At 38.8% G+C, this 24,285-nt stretch overlaps 3 protein-coding genes across 3 annotated transcripts; all 3 read right to left on the bottom strand.

Annotated features, from left to right (window-relative positions):
• Positions 1–173: 173 nt before the first annotated feature.
• On the bottom strand, positions 174–4,208 carry LOC117305140 (lymphocyte antigen 6E-like). Its single transcript, XM_033789921.1, has 3 exons — positions 3,959–4,208; positions 2,378–2,500; positions 174–711 (listed from the first exon to the last, which is right to left on the bottom strand). The coding sequence occupies exons 1-3, from the start codon at positions 4,005–4,007 to the stop codon at positions 518–520; spliced, it is 366 nt and encodes a 121-aa protein (XP_033645812.1). The 5' UTR covers positions 4,008–4,208; the 3' UTR covers positions 174–517.
• An 8,260-nt stretch (positions 4,209–12,468) lies between these two features.
• On the bottom strand, positions 12,469–15,588 carry LOC117305247. Its single transcript, XM_033790077.1, has 3 exons — positions 15,462–15,588; positions 13,865–14,014; positions 12,469–13,312 (listed from the first exon to the last, which is right to left on the bottom strand). Exons 1-3 carry the CDS (start codon positions 15,511–15,513, stop codon positions 13,110–13,112), a joined length of 405 nt encoding a protein of 134 aa, XP_033645968.1. The 5' UTR covers positions 15,514–15,588; the 3' UTR covers positions 12,469–13,109.
• Positions 15,589–17,984: 2,396 nt separating this feature from the next.
• LOC117305449 (ryncolin-1-like) lies at positions 17,985–18,971 on the bottom strand. Its single transcript, XM_033790317.1, has one exon. The coding sequence runs from the start codon at positions 18,969–18,971 to the stop codon at positions 17,985–17,987; it is 987 nt and encodes a 328-aa protein (XP_033646208.1).
• Between the last annotated feature and the right edge of the window lie 5,314 nt (positions 18,972–24,285).

The following is a 24,285-nucleotide window of genomic DNA, read 5'->3' as shown; positions in this document are numbered from 1 at the left end:
GGCCGACTGTGTTAGTTCGCAAAGTAAAACGGCAACGTGTTCCTTTAAAAGACTTCTAGCTGGAAGTATTTTATTCATCCAAGTAAATTCATCCAACAAGGGTGTTTTTTCTTTCATCATTTTCTCGCAACTTCGATGACCAGTTGAGCCCAAATTTCCACATGCTTGTTATGTTATGCTTATGATGGGATACACCAAGTGAGAACACTGGTCTTTGACAATTGTGTCGAGTGCCTTTAAGTTGCTTGAAAGAAATGCCTAAAATGAAAAGTTAATTTGTGGTCTCATTTTGATTCCGGTCCAGTAAAGATTCTGAGTTTACGAGCTAGCTATAATGATTGTCAACTATAATTATTACTATTTCAGATAACACCAAAATTAACTTACAGCTTTGAGAAATGGACTGTTGGACTTTGAGTCATGCCAGATCGTTTTTAATAATTAGTCCCAAAACATGATTATGGGTTACTTCCTAACATCAACTCTAAGCTTGTGCATGTCTTCGACCCCTAAGATACTACAAGTACCTACTGAACGCAGCGGTCACAAGTGCCAGGGCGAGACCCAGGAGGGAGCCCTTTGCTGCGACGGCGCCATTGCAGTTGTCGGTGTCGCAGCAGATCTGGCAGTTGTCCTCCGCCCCCTTACTGCATTTTGCGAGTAAGTTAGTTACCTCGCACTCGACCCCTGTTGCACATCCTCTAGAAACAACTGTAGGGTTTAGATCATATAAAGGAAAATAATTTTGAATTATATTTAAAATGATTTGGGGTTGAAAACAATACCAGAGTGGGGTTTAAACCAACAACCTAGGGATTAAAGATGCTATGTAAGATTTTGGGCCCCAAACATTAAACAATAAAAAATAAAATTTAGTGAATGGTATTTGAAAGAGTATCACGCGCTCTTACGAAAAAAATTTATCAGAAACCATGAACAATTTAAAATGTTTCTTATAAAACATATAAATATTGGTCATGTGATATATTGTCGGGATCCCGACAAAAACTAATTTTGAGCACTTAATTTCACTGCTACTAATAATTGACGGACTTTTCAAGCAATGGCTGAAATGAAAGCTTGTAACTTTCTCGAACCCCTATCAAAAATCTATTGAATTTTAAATCAAAATGTTTGGGTCAAATCGACCAAAAAACTGACATCTTTAACGTGCTGGGGCACTACCAATATAATAATAGCACCAGCGCCTTTTCCTAAGGTTGCACAAAGCTCTAGTAATACGATGAATTTGTTACCCTGTGAAAGTAAGTTGCTCTTCATATCCCTGGTTTCTAATGAGTTGGAAAAATGTACGTAGCTATCTGTCGACAGTCTTCCTTTTATATACAGGGCGTGTCAAAAAGAAGTTGACTGGGATTGGTGAAGTGTATTTTTTTTTCTTCAAAAGTTCAGTTAAGCTAATATTTAACAAGCACTCTCCTGCTTATTAGATAACAAGACTGAACAAATTGATCATTCATCACAGGTTTGTTATTGTATGCATATATGTTGACATAAACCGAGTGGGAAGACTGGTCTTTGACAATTACCAATAGTGTCCAGTGTCTTTAAAGGCAGTGGACACTATTGATAGTTGTCAAAGACTAGCCTTCACAGTTGGTGTATCTCAACTTATGCATAAAATAACAAACAGGTGAAAATTTGAGCTCAATTGGTCATCGAACTTGTGAGATAATAATGAAAGAAAAAAACACCCTTGTCACACGAAGTTGTGTGCGTTTAGATGGTTGATTTCGTGACCTCAAATTCTAAACTTGAGGTCTCGAAATGAAATTCATGGAAAATTACTTCTTTCTTGAAAACTATGGCACTTCAGAAGGAGTGGTTTCTCACAATGTTTTATACCATCAACCTCTCCCAATTACTCGTTATCAAGTAAGGTTTTATGCTAATAATTATTTTGACAATTACCAGTAGTGTCCACTGCCTTTAACATTCAATGGACAGCTACTCACATGAGTGCTTTCAGTAAAACAGACTTAGGAATGATTAATTTGATTCATTCTTTACTTCAAGTAAGCAGGAAAGAATGCTTGTTTAATTATGTGCTTCACTGGGGTTTTGAGTGTCAGTTGGTGTTTTGTTTTTAAATCATAAATCTCAGTCAACTTCATTTTGACTCTCGCCCTGTATAGAAACAGAGCGGTAGTTGGTACTCGCTGTCACGTGACTAAACATTTGACTTTGTTGAAGAGAATGTGCCAGGTTTTGTTGCTGTTTTCACGACAATTAAAGTAAACTCCACTGAACTGTCAATTGTGACTTTTATTGTATCTATTCATGAACATTTTCTGCTCAAAATTAGCGTTAGGTTGAGGAAAACCAGTGGGCCAATTTCATTTAAAAACAAGCTTACCGCCGCCAGTCACTGTCTTTCTGCAGCTGCCCTGAAAAACACTGCATTCAGCCGAGTTCTCGACAATTGCCAGAAATCCAGAAAGATGGCAATCAGTGCATGTGTAGCATTTCAGAGCCGATGCTGCAATAAACCAAACATAATAATAATAATAACTAACGAAATTGTGTCAAATGCACCAAGGTGCTCAGGCAATGAAAACAAAAAAACAAAACAAAAAGTTCTCAAAAATATATTATATTTTTTTTACTGTTCGAAATGTCAACTGGTCAAGACCACACGAGTGTATGTCTATCCCCCCCCCCCCTTTGGCCTCGGGAAATAGGTCCCTCTTCGGGTCACTCAAAGGCCCTCGGGGAATAGATGCACTAGTTACTGAACTATCCCAGTCAATATTTGTTTTATAACAAAGCTCTGTCTTAAATGTGAAATAAGACAAGAAATTTGGAAAAGAAAGAAAGTTATTTAGTTGCTGTTCATGGTTCACGTCAAGAGAGGGCGATGTAACCAGGCACTATTTTAAAACACTTTTTAGGCACTAGTGTTAGTTCACCCCACGTGACCTTTGTTTCAGGCAACCAGAAAACAGAACAAGCAAGAGTTGTGTTATAATTATTTAAAGTTGCTTCCTATAGGAGGGGTCACAGTGGGGCCTAATTTCATAAAGCCTGTACAGGCTCAAAAACTTGCTCAGCAAAGAAAAGTATTGCTTAACAGAGACAGGTTACCAGGCAAAATTTAAAATAAGGTTTGATTGTTGACACTGGAGCCCCACTCAACTTTTAGTTTAGTTTAGTTTTAGTTTTTAAAGACACTGGACACTATTGGTAATGGATTTCCTGATTTGTGCTAATAGTTATTTTGAGTATAATTACCAATAGTGTCCTGGCATAAAATTAAAAAAAACGATAAATAAAGATGAAACAAAATAGATTAAAAATACCAAGCCAGTTAGTTGCAAGGAGAAACGTGTGACCAGCACCTCCACAAAGCCGTCCTTTTGCTTAACAAAGAAATTTGTCACGCAGTGTTTTCTGCTAAACACTAACAGTTCTATCTATGAAATTGGGCCCAGGGGCCGGTTTCACAAAGCAATACATCCCAAGACATGTTGTCAGTAATACCATATTGATTTGTATTGTGACATCACACTTTACTTAGCAACTACGATTGATTTGCATTTATTAGCTCATAGGCCCTTTCGAAACCACGGCTTCTGTTTTGGATTCGGCTCGGGCTGGGGCCCGCCTGTTTGTTTAAACAATTTTGCACGTGCTTTGCGTGCACGCGCGATTCAGTCGATAGAACGGAGCCTTAAACCGCCATGTAAGCCCGAATCCAAAGCCGAAGCCGTCATTTCGAAAAGGGCCTCTGTCTTTGTGAAGCATCAAGGGACGGAAGTTTCCAGAACCACCCTAAATATACTGGCTACTATGGTGAGTCATTCCTACTTCATAAGATGCGAAGCCCACCACCAGTGAGGCATGCAGTATAGTATCGAGTATCATAACATAAAAAATTACCACACCCAAATAATACTGCACACAAAATGGCTGCTCGTTATTAAAGTGAAAAACATACCTCGTGCTACACACACAGCCAGCAGAAGAACCGCGTAAAATGCCTTCATTTTCAACTGAGAATGTACGTACAAAGTATCACTGAAAAAGTCCACTGCAATTCCTCGACGAAACTGAGGTAGTTTTGACTGCAAACTGTCTGGTTTTTGTGTAAGGTTGTAAAAAATCAGGAGGGTTTTTTACACTTGGTATTGACGTCTGCACGAGTTGATAGCTAAACTCGTACTGCGTGTCTAGGTCTTTTTGTGTTGAGTGAAATCGCAGATGCCTGCTGATATATGCCAGGGTCACGATCTATAATTATGCGTTGGTAAGGGTAATAATTTCTCTTTAAAGGGGCAGCCGTCGTTTTCACCAAACTCTTCCTAACTTAGGATTAATCTTAGGACTTCGAACGAATTCGTTCCGTATCGATAGACGTTAGGACGCACAGAACCCAAGTTAGGACGAGTGTACTCGTACTAACTCGAGACAGAATTAATTTGTCCTGGCATTTCGTGAACTCGGCTGCAGGCCTACCCTACTCCCAGGACAGGATACTAAAAAACATCGTTGTTTAACAAGTTTGAAGTTCACACTAGAAGCATTTTTGTTTTCTAACTGTGGATTGTTTCCCTCTGAAATGAAGTCTTATCCAAGAAAACTGTATTATCTGAAAAGAAGAAAAAATAGCCCATGATCCGGAAAAAATAATAATAACGTACAAACGCTATAAAGTTTACTCTGTAAGAAAAAAATATGGATATGACTTCATTTCAGAGGATAATATTTCACATGCTTCTATAGAACTGTGTGAAATATTATCCTCTGAAATTAAGTCATATCCATTTTTTTCTCTTCAAAGTCTGAGACGTGTCTTTGCTCTACTTTTCTCCTGACTTACAGCAAATTTTCACTGTTAAAAGGCAGTGGACACTGTTAAATTACTCAAAATATTGTTTAGCATAAAACCTTACTTTATAACGAGTAATGGGGAGGTTGATAGTGTACAAAATTGAGAAGATGGAATTACATATTCATATATTCCACATGTAATGTGAGGTAATTATGTTGTTACAAATCCCGCCTCGATTTCGCTTCCTCGGTCTGAAACTGATGTTTCAAATGCACTGGACACTTTTGGTAATTACTCAAAATAATTGTTGTCGGAGACAAAAACTATGGAAAAAGGATATCAGATGTTATCTTTAAAAAAAAGAATCTGAAAAACGTTACTGTCAGAAACGTTTATCATTATTGTGTATTCCGACATTGCAGATTGTTCTTCCTGCGTGGACATTGTCGCTTTGGATTTTCAGCAATTTTCTCAGAGCTCCGTCACTTCTTGAAATTAAATTTTCACCGGTTTTTGTTAAGTTTATTTATATAATAAATAAATAAGTAAGACTTATAGGCCTAAGCGCATTTTACAAAGATACAATGCGCTGGTAAAGAAAGCTACATTTGTATGGAACTAAAACAATCAAAGGTTCCAAAAATTAATATACTTTGCCTGAGCCATTGCATACTATATTATTTGTAATTACTCAAACAAAATGTTAGCAAAAAACGAGCATTGTGGAGAGCTGTTGAAAGTGTTGTGAGAAACGGCTCCCTCTGAAGAAACGTAGTTTTCGAGAGAGAGGTAACTTTTCTCCGCACTCGGATATAGTAAAAGACTTCAGGCCTGTTTTGTGCAACAAGTGTGTTTTCTTACAAAGATGATTCTATTTGCATTTTGTAATTTATTGGACTCTTAGCGAAATTTGGCAAGGGGGTATTTTGGGAACGTAGTTGAAGTCATGGTTTGCAAGTAGTTTGCAGAAATCCCGGGACGTCAAGTAAACGTTTTATAATAATTATTCATTTTATGTAAATCTTTAGTCACAAGACTTGCAAGTAATCTGCATAAAGTGAACAATTATTTTAAAACGTTTACTTCACGTCCGATTTTACTACTTGCCCCCCATGACTTCAACTACGTCCCCAAAATACCCCCTCGCCAAATTTCGATAGCGGATAAGTATTTTAAAACACTAGAAAAATGCTGTAGATGTTAGGGCACACATCCAGCCCCGGGAGCCACGAAACACAAAGTGGCCCCCTAAACAAGCTAAAGACAGATGCATGAGAATAACCTTAAGACATTTGGTACTAATATTGATAAGCGAAGAGTTTTATCTTTGTTTGATATCTCAACCCACCCCCCCCCCACCAAAAAAAAAAAAAGATTGTTCATGATGCGCCTGATTCGATTGACACCAAGTAAGAATAATATTCTGTGATACTGAACTATTTCCAAAGGAGTCCAGTACCTTAAAGTGGCCCAAGTTCTATTTTTGTTTTCCCTTTTCTTTTACAAGGGTATATTAAGATTCGTACAAGACATCTCCTTTAAATAATGAGAAATCCACCAGCTTTCTTTGTAGACCAACCAATCAAACCATTTAGGCTCAGCGTCCTTTCACGTGCTGCATTTTGATTGGTCGCATCTCTTCTTTGTATACCACACATCCGGGACGTGGGCGCTATTGCGTGCTCAAGTAGGGGGGTTCCCCTAAGCTGTATATGTAATGCACGGTTTCTAAAACTTACAAAAATGATGAGAAAATTGCAGGAATGTCTATTTGGGAATTCGGCAGGAACACATACCAAAGACTGATGTAGAAACGATGAATTACATAGACAAGTAATATGTTGTCCCTTTTTTCCGCAATATCTGAAATTTGCATATGATGGTCCGGTTTTCGCCATTGTTTTTAAGAAATTCCAAATCCCTATCTTGCGATATTCGAAGTAATGTGGTTATGACAAAAAATACATCAATTTCTATCCCAATTTTTTTGAAAAAAATGAGACACGTTACTGTCAGAAACGTTTCTCAGATTGTGTGTTCAAATATGATGCAAATTTAAAGACACTGGACACTATTGGTAATTGTCAAAGACTAGTCTTCACAGTTGGTGTATCTCAACATTATGCATAAAATAACAAACCAGTGAAAATTTGAGCTCGATTGGTCGTCGAAGTTGCGAGATGAAAATGTAAGAAAAAACACCCTTGTCACATGAAGTTGTGTGCTTTCAGATGCTTGATTTCGAGACCTCAAAATTCTAAACTTGAGTTCTCGAAATCAAATTCGTGGAAAATTACTTCTTTCTCGAAAACAACGTCACTTCAGAGGGAGCCGTTTCTCACAATGTTTTATACTATCAACCTCTCCCAATTACTCGTTATCAAGTAAGGTTTTATGCTAATAGTTATTTTGAGTTATTACCAATAGTGTCCACTGCCTTTAGCATATTATTATATTATCCCAATATATCATTATTCTTCCTGCGTGGACATACCGCTCTAGATTTTCGGCAATTATGTCTCACGATCACCTCATGAAATTAGATTTTCACCGATTATTTATTGTTAATTAAAAGCAGTGGACACTATTGGTAACTACTCAAAATAATTATTATCATAAAACCTTACTAGGTAACAAGTTATGAGGAGAGGTTGGTAGTATAAAACATTGTGAGAAACGGCTCCCTCTGAAGTGACGTAGTTTTCGAGAAAGAAATAATGTTATGCGATTTTGATTTCGAGACCTCGGATTTAGATTTTGAGGTCTAGAATTAAAGCATATGAAAGCACAGAACTTCCGTTTGGAGTTTATTGCGCAGTGAGCGTTTTATTCATTTGTTTTAAATCTATATAATGTCATAAGAAATATGTGTAATTGTTTTTTCACTATTTTGTTCGTGACCCAGATGGTCGGTAGATCTCAAACCAAACTTCTACAGGTTTGTCAGTTTATGTATAATGTAGATTAAATAAAGTGCTTACACTGCCAGCAAAAACATTTCTGTACGTTACCGACATCTGAGCTTAACAAATGTTTTCGTATGTGTTATTCGTATCACATTGATAAACACAATGGGTGCAAAATCCAAGGGTATTTATTTGTTTTATTTTTTATTCACTGATCCGTGAACATGTCCGCTTGATAACTCCAGACTAAGTGGCCGTTTATAGTAAACATCTGACGTCATGGGTTGCAACCTTCTTAAGAGTTGACCTTGTACACTAAGGGCATTGACACCTTTTGCTGAGTTACCAAAACACGTAGTATTGGCTGTTCCCAGTTGGTGTATCTAACATAATGCATAAAATAACAAACAGCTTGTGAAAATTTGTGCTTATTTGGTCGTCGGAGTTGCGAGTGAATAATGGAAGAAAAAACACCCTTGCCACGCAAGTTGGGTGCTTTCATATGCTCGATTTCGAGTTTGCACAGTTGATGTCTCGCATTCTATTCAAATATATTTTTAGTGAGAAATTACTTCGTTCTCAAACCAACGTTGCAGAGGAGCCGTTTCTCACAGTGGCACTATCAACACTATGGGCCAATTTCATAGAGCTGCTTAAGCAAATAAAATTGCTTAAGCACGAAAATAGCTTGCTTATTTTTCACAGGTTGCTGGCCAAAATTGTCATGCCATATATTGCTTGTGACTGGTATTTAGCTGTTGTTTACTTAGCATAATAATTATGAGTTGAGTCTCTTAGCCGGTGTCAGATGCAATTGGGTCCGCCATGCAATACTGTCCGTTCCGGACACTTTTGCATATGCAATCGTGTCCAGGGCGGACATGTACATGACTGTACAGGTATGTGCGCGCTTAAGCGAGCGTGCATCATTGAATCTACCTATAATATGCTGCATGAATATTCACGTATTTTATGATTGCAGCGAATACCCGACAGCCGAACATTTCCCATGTCATTCATGACATGCTTGTAAAATAAAATGGCAAACGTGTTCCGTCGACCAAGTGCGTTTAATTTACCTCTATACTTCACAGTTGGTGTATCTCAACATATGCATAAAATAACAAGCCTGTGAAAATTTGAACTCAATTGGACATCGAACTTATGAGATACTAATGAAAGAAAAAAACACCCTTGTCACACGCAGTTGTGTGCGTTTAGATGGTTGACTTCGAGACCACAAGTTCTAAATCTGAGGTCTCGAAATCAAATTCGTAGAAATAATTATTACCATAAAACCTTTCTTGGTGACGAGTAATGGGGAGAGGTTAATGGTATAAAACATTGTGAGAAACGGCTCCCTCTGAAGTGCCATAGTTTTCGAGAAAGAAGTAATTTTCCACTAATTTGATTTCGAGAACGCAGATTTAGAACTTGGATGGTTTTGCACGGGGCGGACACAACTGCATATGCATATGTGTCTGGGCAAATACAATTGCATTATGCAGCAGCGTCCGGGCGGACACGATTGCATATGCAAAACCGTCCGGCGGACATTATTGCATATGCAATTATGTCCTCCGGATAGTATTGCATAATTGCATGCGACACCGATATTTTGATTTTACTAAAGCAAGGATGTTTCTACTGAAGCATGTTATTTTACTTAAAAAGGCAGAGGACACTATTGGTAGTTACTCAAAATAGTTATTAGCATAAAACCTTACTTGGTGACAAGTAATGAGGAGAGGTTGATGGTATAAAACATTATGAGAAATGGCTCCCTCTGAAAGAACGTAGTTTTCGAGAAAGAAGCAATTTTCCACGATTTTGATTTCGAGACCTCACAATTAGATTTTGAGGTCTCGAAGAAATCAAGCATCTGAAAACACACAGCTTCGTGTGACACGGGTGTTTTTTCTTTCATTATTATCTCGCAAACTCGACGACCAATTGAGCTCACATTTTTAACAAGTTTGTTATTTTATGCATACATGTTGGGATACACCAAGTAAGAAGACTGGTCTTTGACAATTACCAATAGTGTCCAGTGTCTTTAAGCAGCTCTATGAAATTGGGCCCAGCTCTCCATTGCTTGTTATGCTAACAGTTATTTTGAGTAATTACCAATAGACTAGTGCGAATAGTGCCTTTAAACCGACTTTTACTATGTCTGAAAGATCTCATTGACTGCATGCTCTCAGTGTGGTCTTAAAAATAATGCGAAAGATTTAAAATCTTTCACAATTAGCTTATATCAAACAGACTAACTATTTTTGGCATAAAACCACTATAGGTCCTTTGGGTTGGTAAGCAGTTGGCACAGCTAATTTGTCTATTTTCTGTAGATTCATTCACCACATAATATTCACATCATTGCATGCAGAATAGTATTGCCATAATGTCTTGCGTGGTTCAAGACTCCCCTGTTACTATCACAAGAGGGTGCGCTCTCATCAATAAATCATTCTCACACGAACTAGACAGATAGAAGTAACACGTGCAAGTGATTGAAACCTACTTTACGACATCAGAAAAAGTCTTAGCCGATTTTGATTGTCTACCTAAATTAATTAGACAACTGCATATGCAAATGTGTCCGGGCGGACACAATCGCATTATGCACGGCGTCCGGACGGACACGATTGCATATGCAAAACCGTCTGGCGGACATTATTGCATATGCAATAATGTCCTCCGGATAGTATTGCATAGAGGACATAATTGCATGCGACACTGGCAAAAACTGGCTCTTCAAAACCCACAATGGTTGATATTGAATGGCTGGTTAGAAGTAGGAGGGTTAACTGTGGAAGATGTAGATCCATTCACCACATTATTGCAGACTAGTCTTGGCTCAAGACTTTCCTGTAGCTTTCACAAGAGGGTGCATGGTCAAGGCTCAAGTCCATAAAGCTTGTTATAAGCACAAAAACGTGCTAAGCACATATAACTCAGAAAAGTGTTGCTAGCCGAATCAGGTGACCACCCAAAATTACATTAAGTTCACACTGTTGTGACTGCTGCCTCACTTACTTCTTCCTAGAAAAGATTTTTTGTAAGCAGAATTTTCTGCTTAACAGCTTCATGAAATGTTCTGCCCTTATGTACAAAACAGAACGAATGAGACGAAACTATAGATAACAAAAAAGAAATACAGACAACTTTGGAGAGTTTTATTTTTATTTTATAGTATAAAATGAATACAGCCTCTTTATTTTGTTTTTATAAAACCTCCACCCTATGTAATAACTTATGAATGCTATTTAAAAACGTACCCTGTAGAAAAAAAGCTTGTGAAAGCAAAACAAGTTTCTACAGCACTAAAAACTATATTTACACGTACTCAATGTACTTAATTTCTGTGTTCACTCAATTACATAGCCTACATGATTCTCTTCACGCATATAAAAAGAGTTCCTGGTCAAATTCAGTTTCTATAATGCACTAATTGTCAAATAGTTTTAAACTAAAGTCCACAATGGTCTATGACCCTTTACTACCTTTAAAGGCAGTGGCCACTATTGGTAATTACTCATAACTATAAGCATAAAACCTTTCTTGGCGACGAGTAATGGGGAGAGGTTGATGGTATAAAACATTGTGAGAAACGGCTCCCTCTGAAGTGCCATAGTTTTCGAGAAAGAAGTAATTTGATTTCGAGACCTCAGATTTAGAACTTGAGGTCTCGAAATCGACCATCTAAACACACACAACTTCATGTGACAAGGGTGTTTTTTTTCTTTCCTTATTGTCTCGCAAGTTCGATGACCGATTGAGCTCAAATTTTCATAGGTTTGTTATAATAAATGTTATGCATAATTATGTTGAGATACACCAACTGTGAAGGCTAGTCTTTGACAATTACCAATAGTGTTCACTGCCTTTAAGTCTCTATATAGAAGTTCAAAGGAAACCAGCATTTGAATGTTGATTTTACTCAATATTTCAGGAAATACAGGATCCTGTGCACATAGTATCAAAAACATTCAACAAAACAGCCTCAATTGTTTGCAAGGTCAAAAATACAAATACTTCCTCAATTTTGAGGATAAGTTTCACTTTCAGTACACATTCAAAACTCACTCAACACTCAAACTGATAAATCCAAACAGCGCCCTCTTGTGACAACCATATCTCAAAGGGCTAATGAAAGTACCCAAAGCAAAATCTAAAATATTTTTTTGTTTGGCTCAGGGCTGGAATCTCCAAGAGACGTCAAAGATCTGGTTTTAGTTTGCAAAGGATACTTCAATCCCCAATCCTGTAAAGTTGTGGGGAACGTTTGAAGGAGCAGCAAATCTCAATCTCAAGAAAAGTTAGCGTTAACCCTGTTTAAAGTACTGAAAAGTATTAAAATATCGCTCCGATCCAAATTAATATAAAACATTGAAAACCCACTTTTTGAATATGTACACTCTTTTGGACGTAGAAAAAGCAGGATATAAAGTTACAAAAATGTACACACAATAAGTTATCAAGTAATAAAATAGAAAGTCGCATCCTTTTAAAGGCAGTGGACACTTATTGGTAATTACTCAAAATAATTATTATCATAAAACCTTTCTTGATTATGAGTAATTGGGAGTATAAAACATTGTGAGAAACAGCGTCCTCTGAAACGACGTAGTTTTTGAGAAATTGAAATCAAGCATCTGAAAGCACACAACTTCATGTGACCATGGTGAGACAAGGGTGTTTTTTCTTTCAGAAATATCTGGCAACTTTGACGATCGATGTAGCTCAAATTTTCACAGGTTTCTTATTTTATGCATTATGTTGAGATACACCAAGTGAGAAGACTAGTCTTTTACAATTACCAATAGTGTCCAGTGTCTTTAAGGTGATTCCGTGGCAACCTACTACTATTCAATTGAAAAACACTAGACCACAGAGCTTTGCTCCGAGTTTACTGGTCCGCTTCTAAAAACACTGGCTCGAGTCCAGTGTTAAACTTCCAGAATACATCAGAGATACCACCTCACTGCATACATTCAATACACTCCTGAAAGCTCACCTGTTTCAGGAGGTGTTTCATCAATAACGTTTCTCCTGTTTGTGCCCATACATCAGCGCCTTAACTTAAGGCGTTAAAGCAAACTTTTAATTTTGGCGCTTGATAAATTTCTTTTGATTTATTTTGATTGACTGGCCTGAGGTATGTCTTTCAAATGCTGTAATATTAGTGTGACAATATTATTATTATTACTCATCTTGGACTGTCCGTGGAACTTTGAAGAAACAATTATTAACTTTTCCATAAAAATAGCTGGGTTCGATTTCACAAAGCAATAAAATCCATCGTAAGACAAAGAGATTTGTATTGTGACATCACACTTTACTAAGCAACTCTGATTGATTTGCAGTTAAGATCAATCGTAGGTCTTTGTGAAATCGCCCCAAGGAGACAATTACGCATAGTACAGGCCCAACAGCGCCCCCACGGTGAGAAAGAGGGCGGAGCTTACAGTTACCATGGTAGCCGCGTTACATCTGTCGCCCTCGCAGCAGATCTCGCACGCGTGCGTGTTTTCCATGTTCCATTCATGTGAGCACTTGCTGATTATTTCGCGAGTGGTACACTCCGGTTCCAATGAGCAGCCTCGGTTGATTTCTGCATAATGAATAATCAAAATATATGAATAGTTTACATAAATTAATAAAAACTTGTGCATTCGGGTTCCATTGAGCAGCCTCAGATGATTTCTGCATAATAAATAATCAAAAACAATTGAGTAATTTACAATAATAAGGGAACTTCTCAAAAAACTACATGCATTTTATAACAAACGGAAATGCTTTTCAAAGACCATCTCGACCGATCCAAGGCAACGTTTTCCTTTTAAAGGGTTCAAGCTTTCTACCATCATTATCTTCAAATCTTGTTCATAAGTTTAATGTAGATCTGTGGACAGTGTCGCATCGTACAATAAGGACCCAACCCTTTTAATAATGAAGTATATTTAATTTTTGGGCTGAACAAAGGAAAATTTAATGGGACTCGAACCAACGACCTCCCCAGGTGGTTCGAGTCCCACTCAATTTTTAGATGTTGGTTCAAGTCCCATTCAATTTTCCTTTGTGTGCCGGCGCTCTACCAACTGATTCATCTAGCCCTATGTTGGCGGTCTCCCTATTTCTGGTGTGTAATATATTTGATACGTACTTCCATCTCTCTCAACGTGCTTGCTACATCTGGCTAGCTTGACCTTGACTGTTGGATCTTCACGTGGACATTGTTCCGTAACAGGCCCCGTCCGGTCGTCCTTGAAATCCACTGGGCAATTCCGACATGAGTAACACTCCAGGGCTGTCACTGTAGTGTAGACAATGTTTAAAGACAGAGGACACTATTGGTCAAAGAGTCAAAGACTAGTCTTCACAGTCGGTGTATCTCAACATATGCATAAAATAACAAACCTGTGAAAATTTGAGCTCAATCGGTTGTCGAAGTTGCGAGATAATAATGAAAGAAATAACACAATTGTCACACGAAGTTGTGTGCTTTCTGATGCTTGATTTCCAGACCTCAAATTCTAAACTTGAGGTCGCGAAATCAAATTCGTGGAAAATAACTTCTTTCTCGAAAACTACGTCACTTCAGAGGGCGCTGTTTCTCACAATGTTTTATACTATCAACCTCTCCCCATTACTTGTAATCAAGAAAGGTTTTATGGTGATAATTATTTTGAGTAATTAATACCAATAGTGTCCACTGCCTTAAAGGTCAACATAAATAAATGTTTTTAACTAGATTTTAACCAGCTAGCCTTGGCTACACAAGTGGGGCTAACAGCGCCCCAGTTTCTACTGGCTGGGTCTAGTTTGTAACTACTAAGGAGGAATGTTGCAAAAATGGAAATAAGGACCAACATTCGGTTAACCTTCTTAGAAAATCGTTTAATTTTGTTTGTTTCTTTCTTTCTTTTACGACAAGGGAGGGACACGGCAATATTCCAATAAAGGACATGTAATAATATGCCCCAAGTTCCCGATACGACAGCCAATCTATCTCGAAACAAAGGAAAAGTGTCCGTAGCCTGCAATTGTGAACACTTTTTCATTCATTGAACATGTTGAAATGAATGTATTACTATTATCTTTTAGAGGTTGGTGCCATGATATGGAAACACTACGCACTGAGTGAGTAACTAACAGTGAGTCCCTGAAGTGAGTGCAGGTATGAGAGAAAAAGTGGGTGTGTTTGTTGTGTGGACTTTTATAAAAAAGAGGGATAACTTTCCGTATGGCGCCACCACTTTTTCACTCATTTTTACAAAAAGGGATATATCAATCAGGTAAGTTAGATACTATATTATTTTATTGCGAATGAAAAAGTGGTGGCGCCATACGGAAACTTTTCCAAAAAGAGTTTGACTTTTTACATAAGTAAACGTTACTAAAAACTTATTAATTAATATTATTTTTGTCTGTCATTTTCTGAACCCTTCCTTCTAATTCTTGTAAAAATGTAATCTGTCTTTATACTGTAATTAGATATTTCTAGTTTGATCTTGGTCCCTTCCCACACATCAATTAATCTGCTTTTGTGAACGTTAGTTGTTGTTGGTCATCATCATACCCGAGCAAGATAGTACAGTATGCAAACAACACACACTCACACTTATTACACAGCACACACACACTGTGACTTGCAATGAGTGTTTTTATCAAAAACACTCACTGCAACTCCGATCAAAACCTCGGCTTTTTCATTTGACTCCTTTGGAAATAATCTTAAATATCAAACTAGAAATACTTACAGACACTAATACAAGACATGAGAACGACAATGGTGAACGTCAACCACTTCATGATGAAACAGCTTCAATAAAATGAATAAAATGTCGACATTAAAATTCCGTTTTGTTCAAAATTCCATGGCGGTGCGTCAACGTTGAGTAAATACGACTAGTTCCTTTTCACCTAATACTGATCACAAAGTTGTTATGATCATTGACAGACGGGTGCCAGTCTAAAGTGAAAGGAGGATACCCGTCTTAACTTTCTTTTCATTGTTGGGATCGGGGTACCCGCCTGTCAGCTGACGTCATCAATCTGTTCACTAGGGGCGGGGCAGATCGGGGAGGGGGTGGAACATGAACAATTCCTAGTGACACAAGTACTATTGCCTGTGTATCATCTTTTTTTTTTAATGTAAATTACTCAGTAATTTCAAACAATGTTTGTGAAACTAGTGTTTCTGTTTAAATGGGCACTTTACATAATTATTATAAAATTGGGTACTCCCTCATATAACACGCTGTGCAAATTTCCTAATAATTATTGTATCACTTTTACGTTGTATTTTGGAAATTTGGAATGTTGTTTAAATTATTGAATTATGTTGTTTGCCAGCCATCGGAGTCAGACGAATTTAACAATATTACTTCAAAAACATTACAAACAAAACATCCCTGATGTTTCTTAGTGCCCCGGTCACCCTAATTTAAAATAATTTGTTTCAATAATGTTACATGACAAGAGACCAACATTTACATGGACATATAGCTTGAGCTTCAATGTGATAATTTCACCGTTTTTTAAAGAACATGCCTATTTACAAACTAGTTTATTTCGATCTAGACAACGGCACTATTATTTTATGAAACAGTGAATGGCACAACAAGTTCGATTTATTAAGTTATTTTTTTCCCTTTTTCTTCTTCTTCTTGTTTCCACCTTTTAAAAGCATTTCGTCTGCTTAGAACTATGGGGACATAAGAGAAATTCCATAAAACTTTCTTATCAAAGGGTCATTAAAGGCACTGAACACTATTGGTATTTTTGGTAATTTCTCAAAATAACTGTTAGCATTATTATAAACCTACTTGGTAACGATCAATGGAGAGCTGTTGGTACAAAACATTGTGAGAAATGGCTCCCTCTGATGTAACGTATAGTCTTTGTGCGGGTAATTTCTTACTCGAGATATTATTTTTTTATAGACTGCAGGTCAGAAGCCTTTTAGGCATCTGAAAGCACACAAAGTAATGCAACAACAAAGGAGTATTTCATTCATTATTCTCTCTTGCAACTTCGATGACCAATTATTAAGCCCAATGTTAAAGGAACACGTTGCCTTGGATCGGACGAGTTGGTCTTTGAATGAAAAACGTTTGTAACCCTTTTTTATAATATGCATATGAGTAGAAAGATGTTGTAAAAGTAGAATACAATGATCCACACAAACATGCCTCGCAATTGCACGGTTTTCCTTTTACCTCGTCGACTAACACGGTCGGCCATTTATGGGAGTTGTTGACTCCCATAAATGGCCGACCGTGTTAGTTCGCACAGTAAAAGGAAAACCACGCAATTTCGAGACAAACTTGTGTGGATCATTGTATTCTACTTTTAAAACATCTTTCCAACCAAATGCATTTTATAAAAAACGGTTACAAACGCTTTTTATAGACCAACTCGTCCGATCCAAGGCAACGTGTTCCTTTTAACAGATTAAATTGTTATTTTATGTATGTGTTGGGATGGGATGCACTAAGTGCGAATACCAGTCTTTTACAGTAATTACCAAACCTGTCCAGTGCCTTTAAAACGAGAAATCATATAATATATAAATTTGCAAAACAAAATATTTACTCTGAAGACAACACTCTTTTTCGGAGCTTCGAAATTAATTTTGCGAAAGCAATTGACGAAATCCATACAAAGTGATGAATTATGCTTCTGATCAGACGATTTTAAACTGTCCACTCTTTTTCCCAAAAGAAAACGATGACGTTTTTTCCCAAAACTTGATGAACATGACTCGGTATCGTTGTGTTTGACAATGTTTAAAACAAAATTTGTGAGCAATGACGTTTTGCCGTCTCAGAAGATCCTGATCCCAACTCTAAGGGAACCTGACCCAGATCCGAAAATCGGCTAGGGTCTTTTAATTCGGATTCCGAGCGTAAACTGACCCGCTTATTGGCCATTTTTGACACTCCTGGTCATTCTAGCCCAGAAATGGGTCAATCCATCGCATAGGCCTCCGGGACCCAGGGTCGTCTTCACAAAAATAGCCCTAACTAAAGACTCGTCCTAGGACTCTTATTAAAAACCTCGTCCTAACTAGAGATAAGACTAACTCTTTGTGAAGTCCACACCCGGATCCGGATCAAATTTGATCGTGGAAGTTAAAATCAGCCACCACTTTAAAGTACTTCAGTTAATAGGGTCTTTAGAAAAAAAAATTGATTTTGCATTCAATAACTGAAGATAATGTTTATTCTCGTATTGATTTTCTCTACTGATTGTCTTCAAAAGGGTCTGAGTTTGTTGAGTTATTCGACGACTTGCCGTATTTTCATGCTGCATTTCATGAGGGAGTAATAATTCCCTTCTGCTGTCTTGCCCCATTGTATTCCCTGAATATTTGTCTCCTCTTTTTCCTGATAGTATTTACCGTTCAGATGAGCCCAAAAGCAGTCATTAAACCACCACGCCCCTTCAAACTGCACAGCACAGTTGTCTGATTGGTTTGAATCATTTTCCTTGTCTTTTGTTGAAAATGGACACCCACTATGGTAAGGCATCTGATTGCTGGCTGTACTCTGAGCATCATATGAACCAACATGAAGAGTGTACTTGTCACCTGTAACAGCAAACTCACCATAAGAAGCCCATTTCGTAATCAACTCCCACTCTTCCATATCTACTCTGAGCTCCCATTGACCCGATTCAGTCAGGTTACGCAGGATATCATTCCCCAACCAGAACTCATTCTGAAGATCACCAAACCCAGATTGGTAATCAGCCCAGGTACGGTAAAAGTCAACAGTTCCATCTTGTCTCCTCTGGAACACAATCCAGCCTCCTCCATCTGTCTCCATATCACAGTAGACCTTAAACCCATCAGTCAGACTTGTGGGGTAGATTTTGTATACGCCATTGTCACGGTAACCGGCTTGATAGAGCTTCAAACAACTGCTATACTTCTTATTCGGAATGGCGAATGAAAGAGTGTCCACTTTGTTATCATAGTAGACACTTCCTTGCGATTCGATAAAGTCATCAGGGCTGCTTTCTCTTGTGATACTGTTAAACTCACAAACCTTGGTATCTGTTTGGTAGTTGAAAGACACACACTGTGGATCCATAGAGCAGTCTCGCCCACAGATCACAGGAGAAGATACAGTCTTGATCTGAAACCCGTGATTCAGTAAGGCTCGATTCTCAACCAAGTAGAACGTTTCGATGAACCTTTGTTGGTTTTCACCCTGGCAGGCTTGCACCATCAAAAACAGAAAAAAGAATTTTAGAACTTCCATGATGATATTTATTTGATCTTTTCTTTTAAATCAGATAAACTTAAACGTAGTTAGCCCTTCTGGCATCAGTATACTCTAATTGTCGCGGCACAACAAGCAGTTAGTCTTTGACGCAAATTAAACTGTATCGTCGTAATGCATCAGATAGGCACAATCTGTTTGCCCTTGTAATAAATAACTGTACTCTCTGAAAATCAGTCTAACTTTGAGTGCAGTCAGCTCAACCACTTATTGGCGTCACCGTTTCCACAGCAATTTGAGATAAAATTACATTATTTTAATTATAGAAGAGAAAACACCCGTGGTTGGTTTTGATTGGTTGGGTCAGTTTTCCCCCAGAAGAAAACGATGAGACCCTTTTCACTAACGATCAACAAAAATAATATTTATAATGTTGGGTCTGTATCGTTTTATTCAGTACCATCAGGCGAAGTATTCGCTACCATGACGACCTGACCTTCAAGTTGATATGGTTGTGAGTGGATCGCACATCAATCGATAGGCCCTCTTTATATAACTTAAAGGCATCGGACACTTTTGCTAATAATAATTGTCAAAGACAAGTATTCTCACTTAGACTTGTGGACAAGTCGTTAAATCGGCCCCACGCGCTGAGATAGTGCTCTCGCGAGATCACTGCTCTCGCGCGAACTGATGGCTCCCCGATTTCGACTCCTCAGCTTGTACAAGTCGTTAATGAGGAGTCGAAATCGGGGAGCCATCAGTTCGCGCGAGAGCAGTGATCTCGCGAGAGCACTATCTCAGCGAGTGGGGCCGATTTAACGACTTGTCCACAAGTCTAATTCTCACTTGGTGTATCTCAACTTTGCATCATAACAAACCTGTGAAAATAACAAACCAGACCTGTGTGTAAGATAACAAACCTGTGAAATGAAAATAACAAATCCGTGAAAACTTGGACTCAATAATTGGCATGGTCATCGAAGTTACAAGAGGATGGTGAAAGAAAAATACCCTTGTTGCATTATGTGTGGTTTCAGAATGCATAGGCTTCAGCTGAAGCATTTTATTATATCGAGTTAGAAAATTACCTCTTTCTCAAAAACTATCGCGTAGGCCTATAGTTCTTCAGAGGGAGCCGGTTCTCACAATGTTTTATACTATACACCTCTCCGCCACTGCTCGTTACCAAGTAAGTTGTTATGCTAAGTATTATTATTTTGAGTATTATTACCAAACGTTTCCAGTACCTTTAAATGGATCAGGTATACGTTTTGTTGCAATTGAACCCATCTATACGTGTACATTGTAAATACAGCACTGCGCTAGTACGTTTTGGTAATAATAACTAACAGCTCAACCCTAAATTCGAAATCAGGTTTAATACAGTAAGTGGCTTTTACTGATGTGTTTTATGCTTGGTATTTATCCTAGCATGCATTAGGCCGGAGGGACATTAAAAAGTGTATGAAGCCGCTGGCCTATTCTAAAAGCATTACTTGATCACACATCATCCACCCCACCCACCCACACACAGCACCCTGATTTCTAAACGAGTTTTAAGTAATCGCTTCCACTCTATTCATAATAGTTTCATAATTATTGTGTCAAGTGGCAACATCTTGATTTGGTTGCGTTTGATTAGCTCTTCTGCATGTCGACCCCGCGGCACTCATCTGGGCGAGCCCCTGGTGACGTCATGCACATCGAGTCGGTGTCGCATGTATGTCCTCTATGCAATACTATCCGTCGGACATTATTGCATATGCAATAATGTCCGCCGGACATAATATGCAATCGTGTCCGCCCGATGCTGCTGCATAATGCAATGTGTCCGCCCGGACACATTTGCATGTGCAGATTGTGTGTTCGCCCCCGTGCAAAACCGTCCTTCTTGCAGTAAATAAACGCACTTGGTCGACGGAACACGTTCGCCATTTTTTATGAATGACCTTTGAAATGTTCGGCCGTTGGGTATCCTGCAAATTATAAAAATATAAGGCGTGAATATTCATGCTGCAAATACGTAGGTTCAGTGCATGCACGCTCGCTTGCGCGCCCATACATACAATCATAAACATGTCCACCGGACGATTTTTGCATAGCCCTGGACACGATTGCATATGCAAAAGTGTCCGGAGCGGACAGTAATGCATGGCGGACACAATTGCATGGCAGACCGGGATCGACCCATCCCAGGGAGAAATGGGTGCGTTCGTTTAGCTTCCCTGGGTCGACCCCGGTGTGTGTCGGTTTGTTTTTCCAGGATGAACGTGGGTAATTATCTGCACACGTTTGTCCTGGCAAAAAAAACACGCCCACACCGGGGGGTCGACCCAGGGAAGCTTAACGAACGCACCCTATAATCGAACGCACCCATAGTTTTCGAAAAAAGAGAAGGACAGTGTAGACCATGGTCCTTTGTCTTTAACCGCAGTCAGTGCTTTTCAGATTCAGTGATCTCATTAATACAATCATTTCATTGGATATAAAATGCGCATAGATTGACGTAAGCTTGGGTTTTGATTGGTGGCCCGATGTGACTGTACTTGCGTCCTCCGCATAATGGGTGCGTTCGTTTAGCTTCCCTGGGTCGACCCTGGTGTGTGGTAGTTTTTTTTTTCCAGGACGAACGTGGGTAATTATCTGAAACCTTTGTCCTGGAAAAAAGAAAACGCCACACACCGGGGTCGACCCGGGGAAGCTAAACGAACGCACCCTATATGAATCAAGGTGAAAGGTGAAGATGGACAGGGATTGATTGACGACCTAAGCTTGAGGCCATTCCCTGGCGTTATTCACGAGCCTGAAAGTCATTGTGACATCAGTTGTTAAGGCTAAGGAAAGTGTGGCCGAACTAAAGTCTTCTTTGAATTTCTTTTTTTTGTACGCTAAATCATCCAGCATTGTTCTTATAGGATAGCTGTATACGCTAGCATCACAACTGATGACGTTACACACACCGAGGACCGTGTATTACGGATAAGGGCTGGGGACTAGTCTAGGGATACGCGCACATTGACACAAGTGTCACAAGAGGGCGTGCTTTAAACATTTCTTCAAAGTCTGCAACAAAATAATGTAAAGAACGTGCGAACAGTATGATCACAAAATAACACATTTTGATTGACGTACGAATGTCTACAAACGACTGCACCCACCAGATCTTATGAAACTGCTGTAAGGTAATAAATAGACACTTCTATTTGTTTGATATCGGGATGTGTTTCACTTGACAAGGGTATTTCTGCTCTTCTCTCCTGCCTATTCTTTCAATCTTTGTTGTGTAGAAAGACTATAGTAAGGGACCCTTTTCCGACACTAGTTTAACTTTTAAACATTATTGCGCTACCAACGTTTACATGTGTTCATATTAACTAAGATGGGTATAGAAAAACACAGCCACACAGTATGGGAAGACTCGTCGTACCGATGGACTGTAGTGTCGACTGTATTTTCGATAAATAACACTACCTTCTAAAATTTTTATGTTGAACTCAAATTTCAAAACGGGCGAAGCCCTTTTTGAATGTTGTCGTTGTGAACTTTTATTTATTTAAATCACTTTTTTGTTTGACAAGTCCAGTATTCTACTGGGAAAAGTTTCCGTATGGCGCCACCACTTTTTTATTAGATATGAAATAATATAGTATCTAATTTACCTCAATGAGATATCCCTTTTTGTAAAAATGAGTGAAAAAGTGGTGGCGCCATACGGAAAGTTATCCGCTACTGCAAAAGAGGGTTCTTTTGAGAGTACAAAAGTGGTTAGATTACGTAAAAAAATTACTGAGGTTTGAGCGAACTGAGGTGTTTACTGAACACCTTTTTTTGATGAAGTTATATTATTGGGGGCCTGTTTAGATTAAAACTTAAATTGCTTTACCTGTTTTTCTTTCCGCAGTTGAAATTGTAGTAAACAACAACAACATAAAAAACAACAAGCGACTGCAGCCATGATTATTCCCATCCGTTGCTTCACTTGCGGCAAAGTTGTCGGCAATAAATGGGAGACGTACCTCGGCCTCCTGCAGGCTGAATACTCAGAAGGGTAAGTTATAATAATCAATTTTATATATAATTTATTTCAGCCCAAAGAGCGTCTCAAAGCACTTCCAACTTGTCTATCCCTAGTCACTTGGCCTTAAATCATTCCTTAAACCATCTCAACTCCCTTGGGAGTATACAGCCTGTGCTGCGAGTGAATGACAGTCAGTCAGGCCAGATACTTCACGGAGGCAATAAAGGCAGGTTGTATTTTAGGGGACGCTTTCGACCATTATTGTTTTCAAATCGTGCGAGTGCAATAATGTAAATAGGATTTGAGGCATTGCATGGTGAGGAGGTATCAATATATATTTCATTCAGTCGATGCGGAGCATCGGATGATGGCCCTCCAAACACGTTGGTCCTCCATTGCTGTACGCAGCTCTTCCCGACGCAGTCCAGAGTCCCGGCTCAAGGTGTCCACATAGGTGGTTTGTGGTCTACCTCGGGAACAGTGACCTTGAGTAGGGGCCCAAAGCACAAGCTTGTTCGCTGCCAGCTCAGCATGTCTGAGACAGTGACCTGCTAGTCTCAGCCTTCTTGCCCTAATCTTGGTGCTAACTCTTGGTAGCCCACCGTAGAGCTCCAGGTTTGTGACATGCCTCTCCCAATGAATCTGGTTTGCGGTAACACCATGTAATGTAAACCTGTGGAAGGTTGTGTTTTGTGTCATACAACAAGTAACCAGACCCTTTAAATCAGTTTTATGTCTTGTTTCTTCTTTCCTTCAGAGATGCCCTGGACGCTCTCGGATTGAAGCGGTACTGTTGCCGGAGGATGCTCCTCTCCCACGTTGACCTCATCGAAAAACTCCTCAATTACGCCCCGTTGGAAAAATGAATCCAGGCATTATCATGTAAAGACTTATTGTACAAACTTTGTGACGCCTTGGTGATGGAGATGTTGTCTCAGGAGAATCTGTCCGATGGAGATTCTGTCCACAATATGGGAAATTATCATGGGCTATAGGAGGATGATTCAAAAGAGGGCGCTATCACTTGTAGTTTTTACACAGTTCTCCATATGGCGGGACACAATTTCCGAGGGGACAGAATTTCCCGACCACTTGATCGCACTGGACCTGGTGAAATGATTGGGGCTGCTCTTTGAACAATGTCAAAAGAATCCTGTCAATTTGAAGTTGTCAAAACGTTACTTTGGGTCGCATTATTATTTCACAGAGTTCAGATCTAAACAGATGTGGTTTTCCAAAATAAAGGGTGACAAGTTAAAATGCCAAGTTGCTGTTCTGAGTAACTGTTAGAGATCACAACGCCATCTATAACCCACATTGAACTGGGCTTTA

The sequence above is a fragment of the Asterias rubens genome, chromosome 22, assembly GCF_902459465.1.
Source record: "Asterias rubens chromosome 22, eAstRub1.3, whole genome shotgun sequence".
NCBI classification, from domain to species: domain Eukaryota; kingdom Metazoa; phylum Echinodermata; class Asteroidea; order Forcipulatida; family Asteriidae; genus Asterias; species Asterias rubens.
This window is presented reverse-complemented; position numbering and strand designations above follow the sequence as displayed.

Coding starts and splice junctions, on each gene's coding strand:
- LOC117305247 (XM_033790077.1), bottom strand. CDS start 15,513: ATGAAGTGGTTGACGTTCACCATTGTCGTTCTCATGTCTTGTATTAGT. Junction 14,015..15,461: donor CATGTCTTGTATTAGTGTCT/GTAAGTATTTCT, acceptor TCTACACTACAG/TGACAGCCCTGGAGTGTTAC. Junction 13,313..13,864: donor GCACGTTGAGAGAGATGGAA/GTACGTATCAAA, acceptor TTCATTATGCAG/AAATCAACCGAGGCTGCTCA.
- LOC117305449 (XM_033790317.1), bottom strand. CDS start 18,971: ATGGAAGTTCTAAAATTCTTTTTTCTGTTTTTGATGGTGCAAGCCTGC.
- LOC117305140 (XM_033789921.1), bottom strand. CDS start 4,007: ATGAAGGCATTTTACGCGGTTCTTCTGCTGGCTGTGTGTGTAGCACGA. Junction 2,501..3,958: donor GGCTGTGTGTGTAGCACGAG/GTATGTTTTTCA, acceptor GGTTTATTGCAG/CATCGGCTCTGAAATGCTAC. Junction 712..2,377: donor AAAGACAGTGACTGGCGGCG/GTAAGCTTGTTT, acceptor TAAACCCTACAG/TTGTTTCTAGAGGATGTGCA.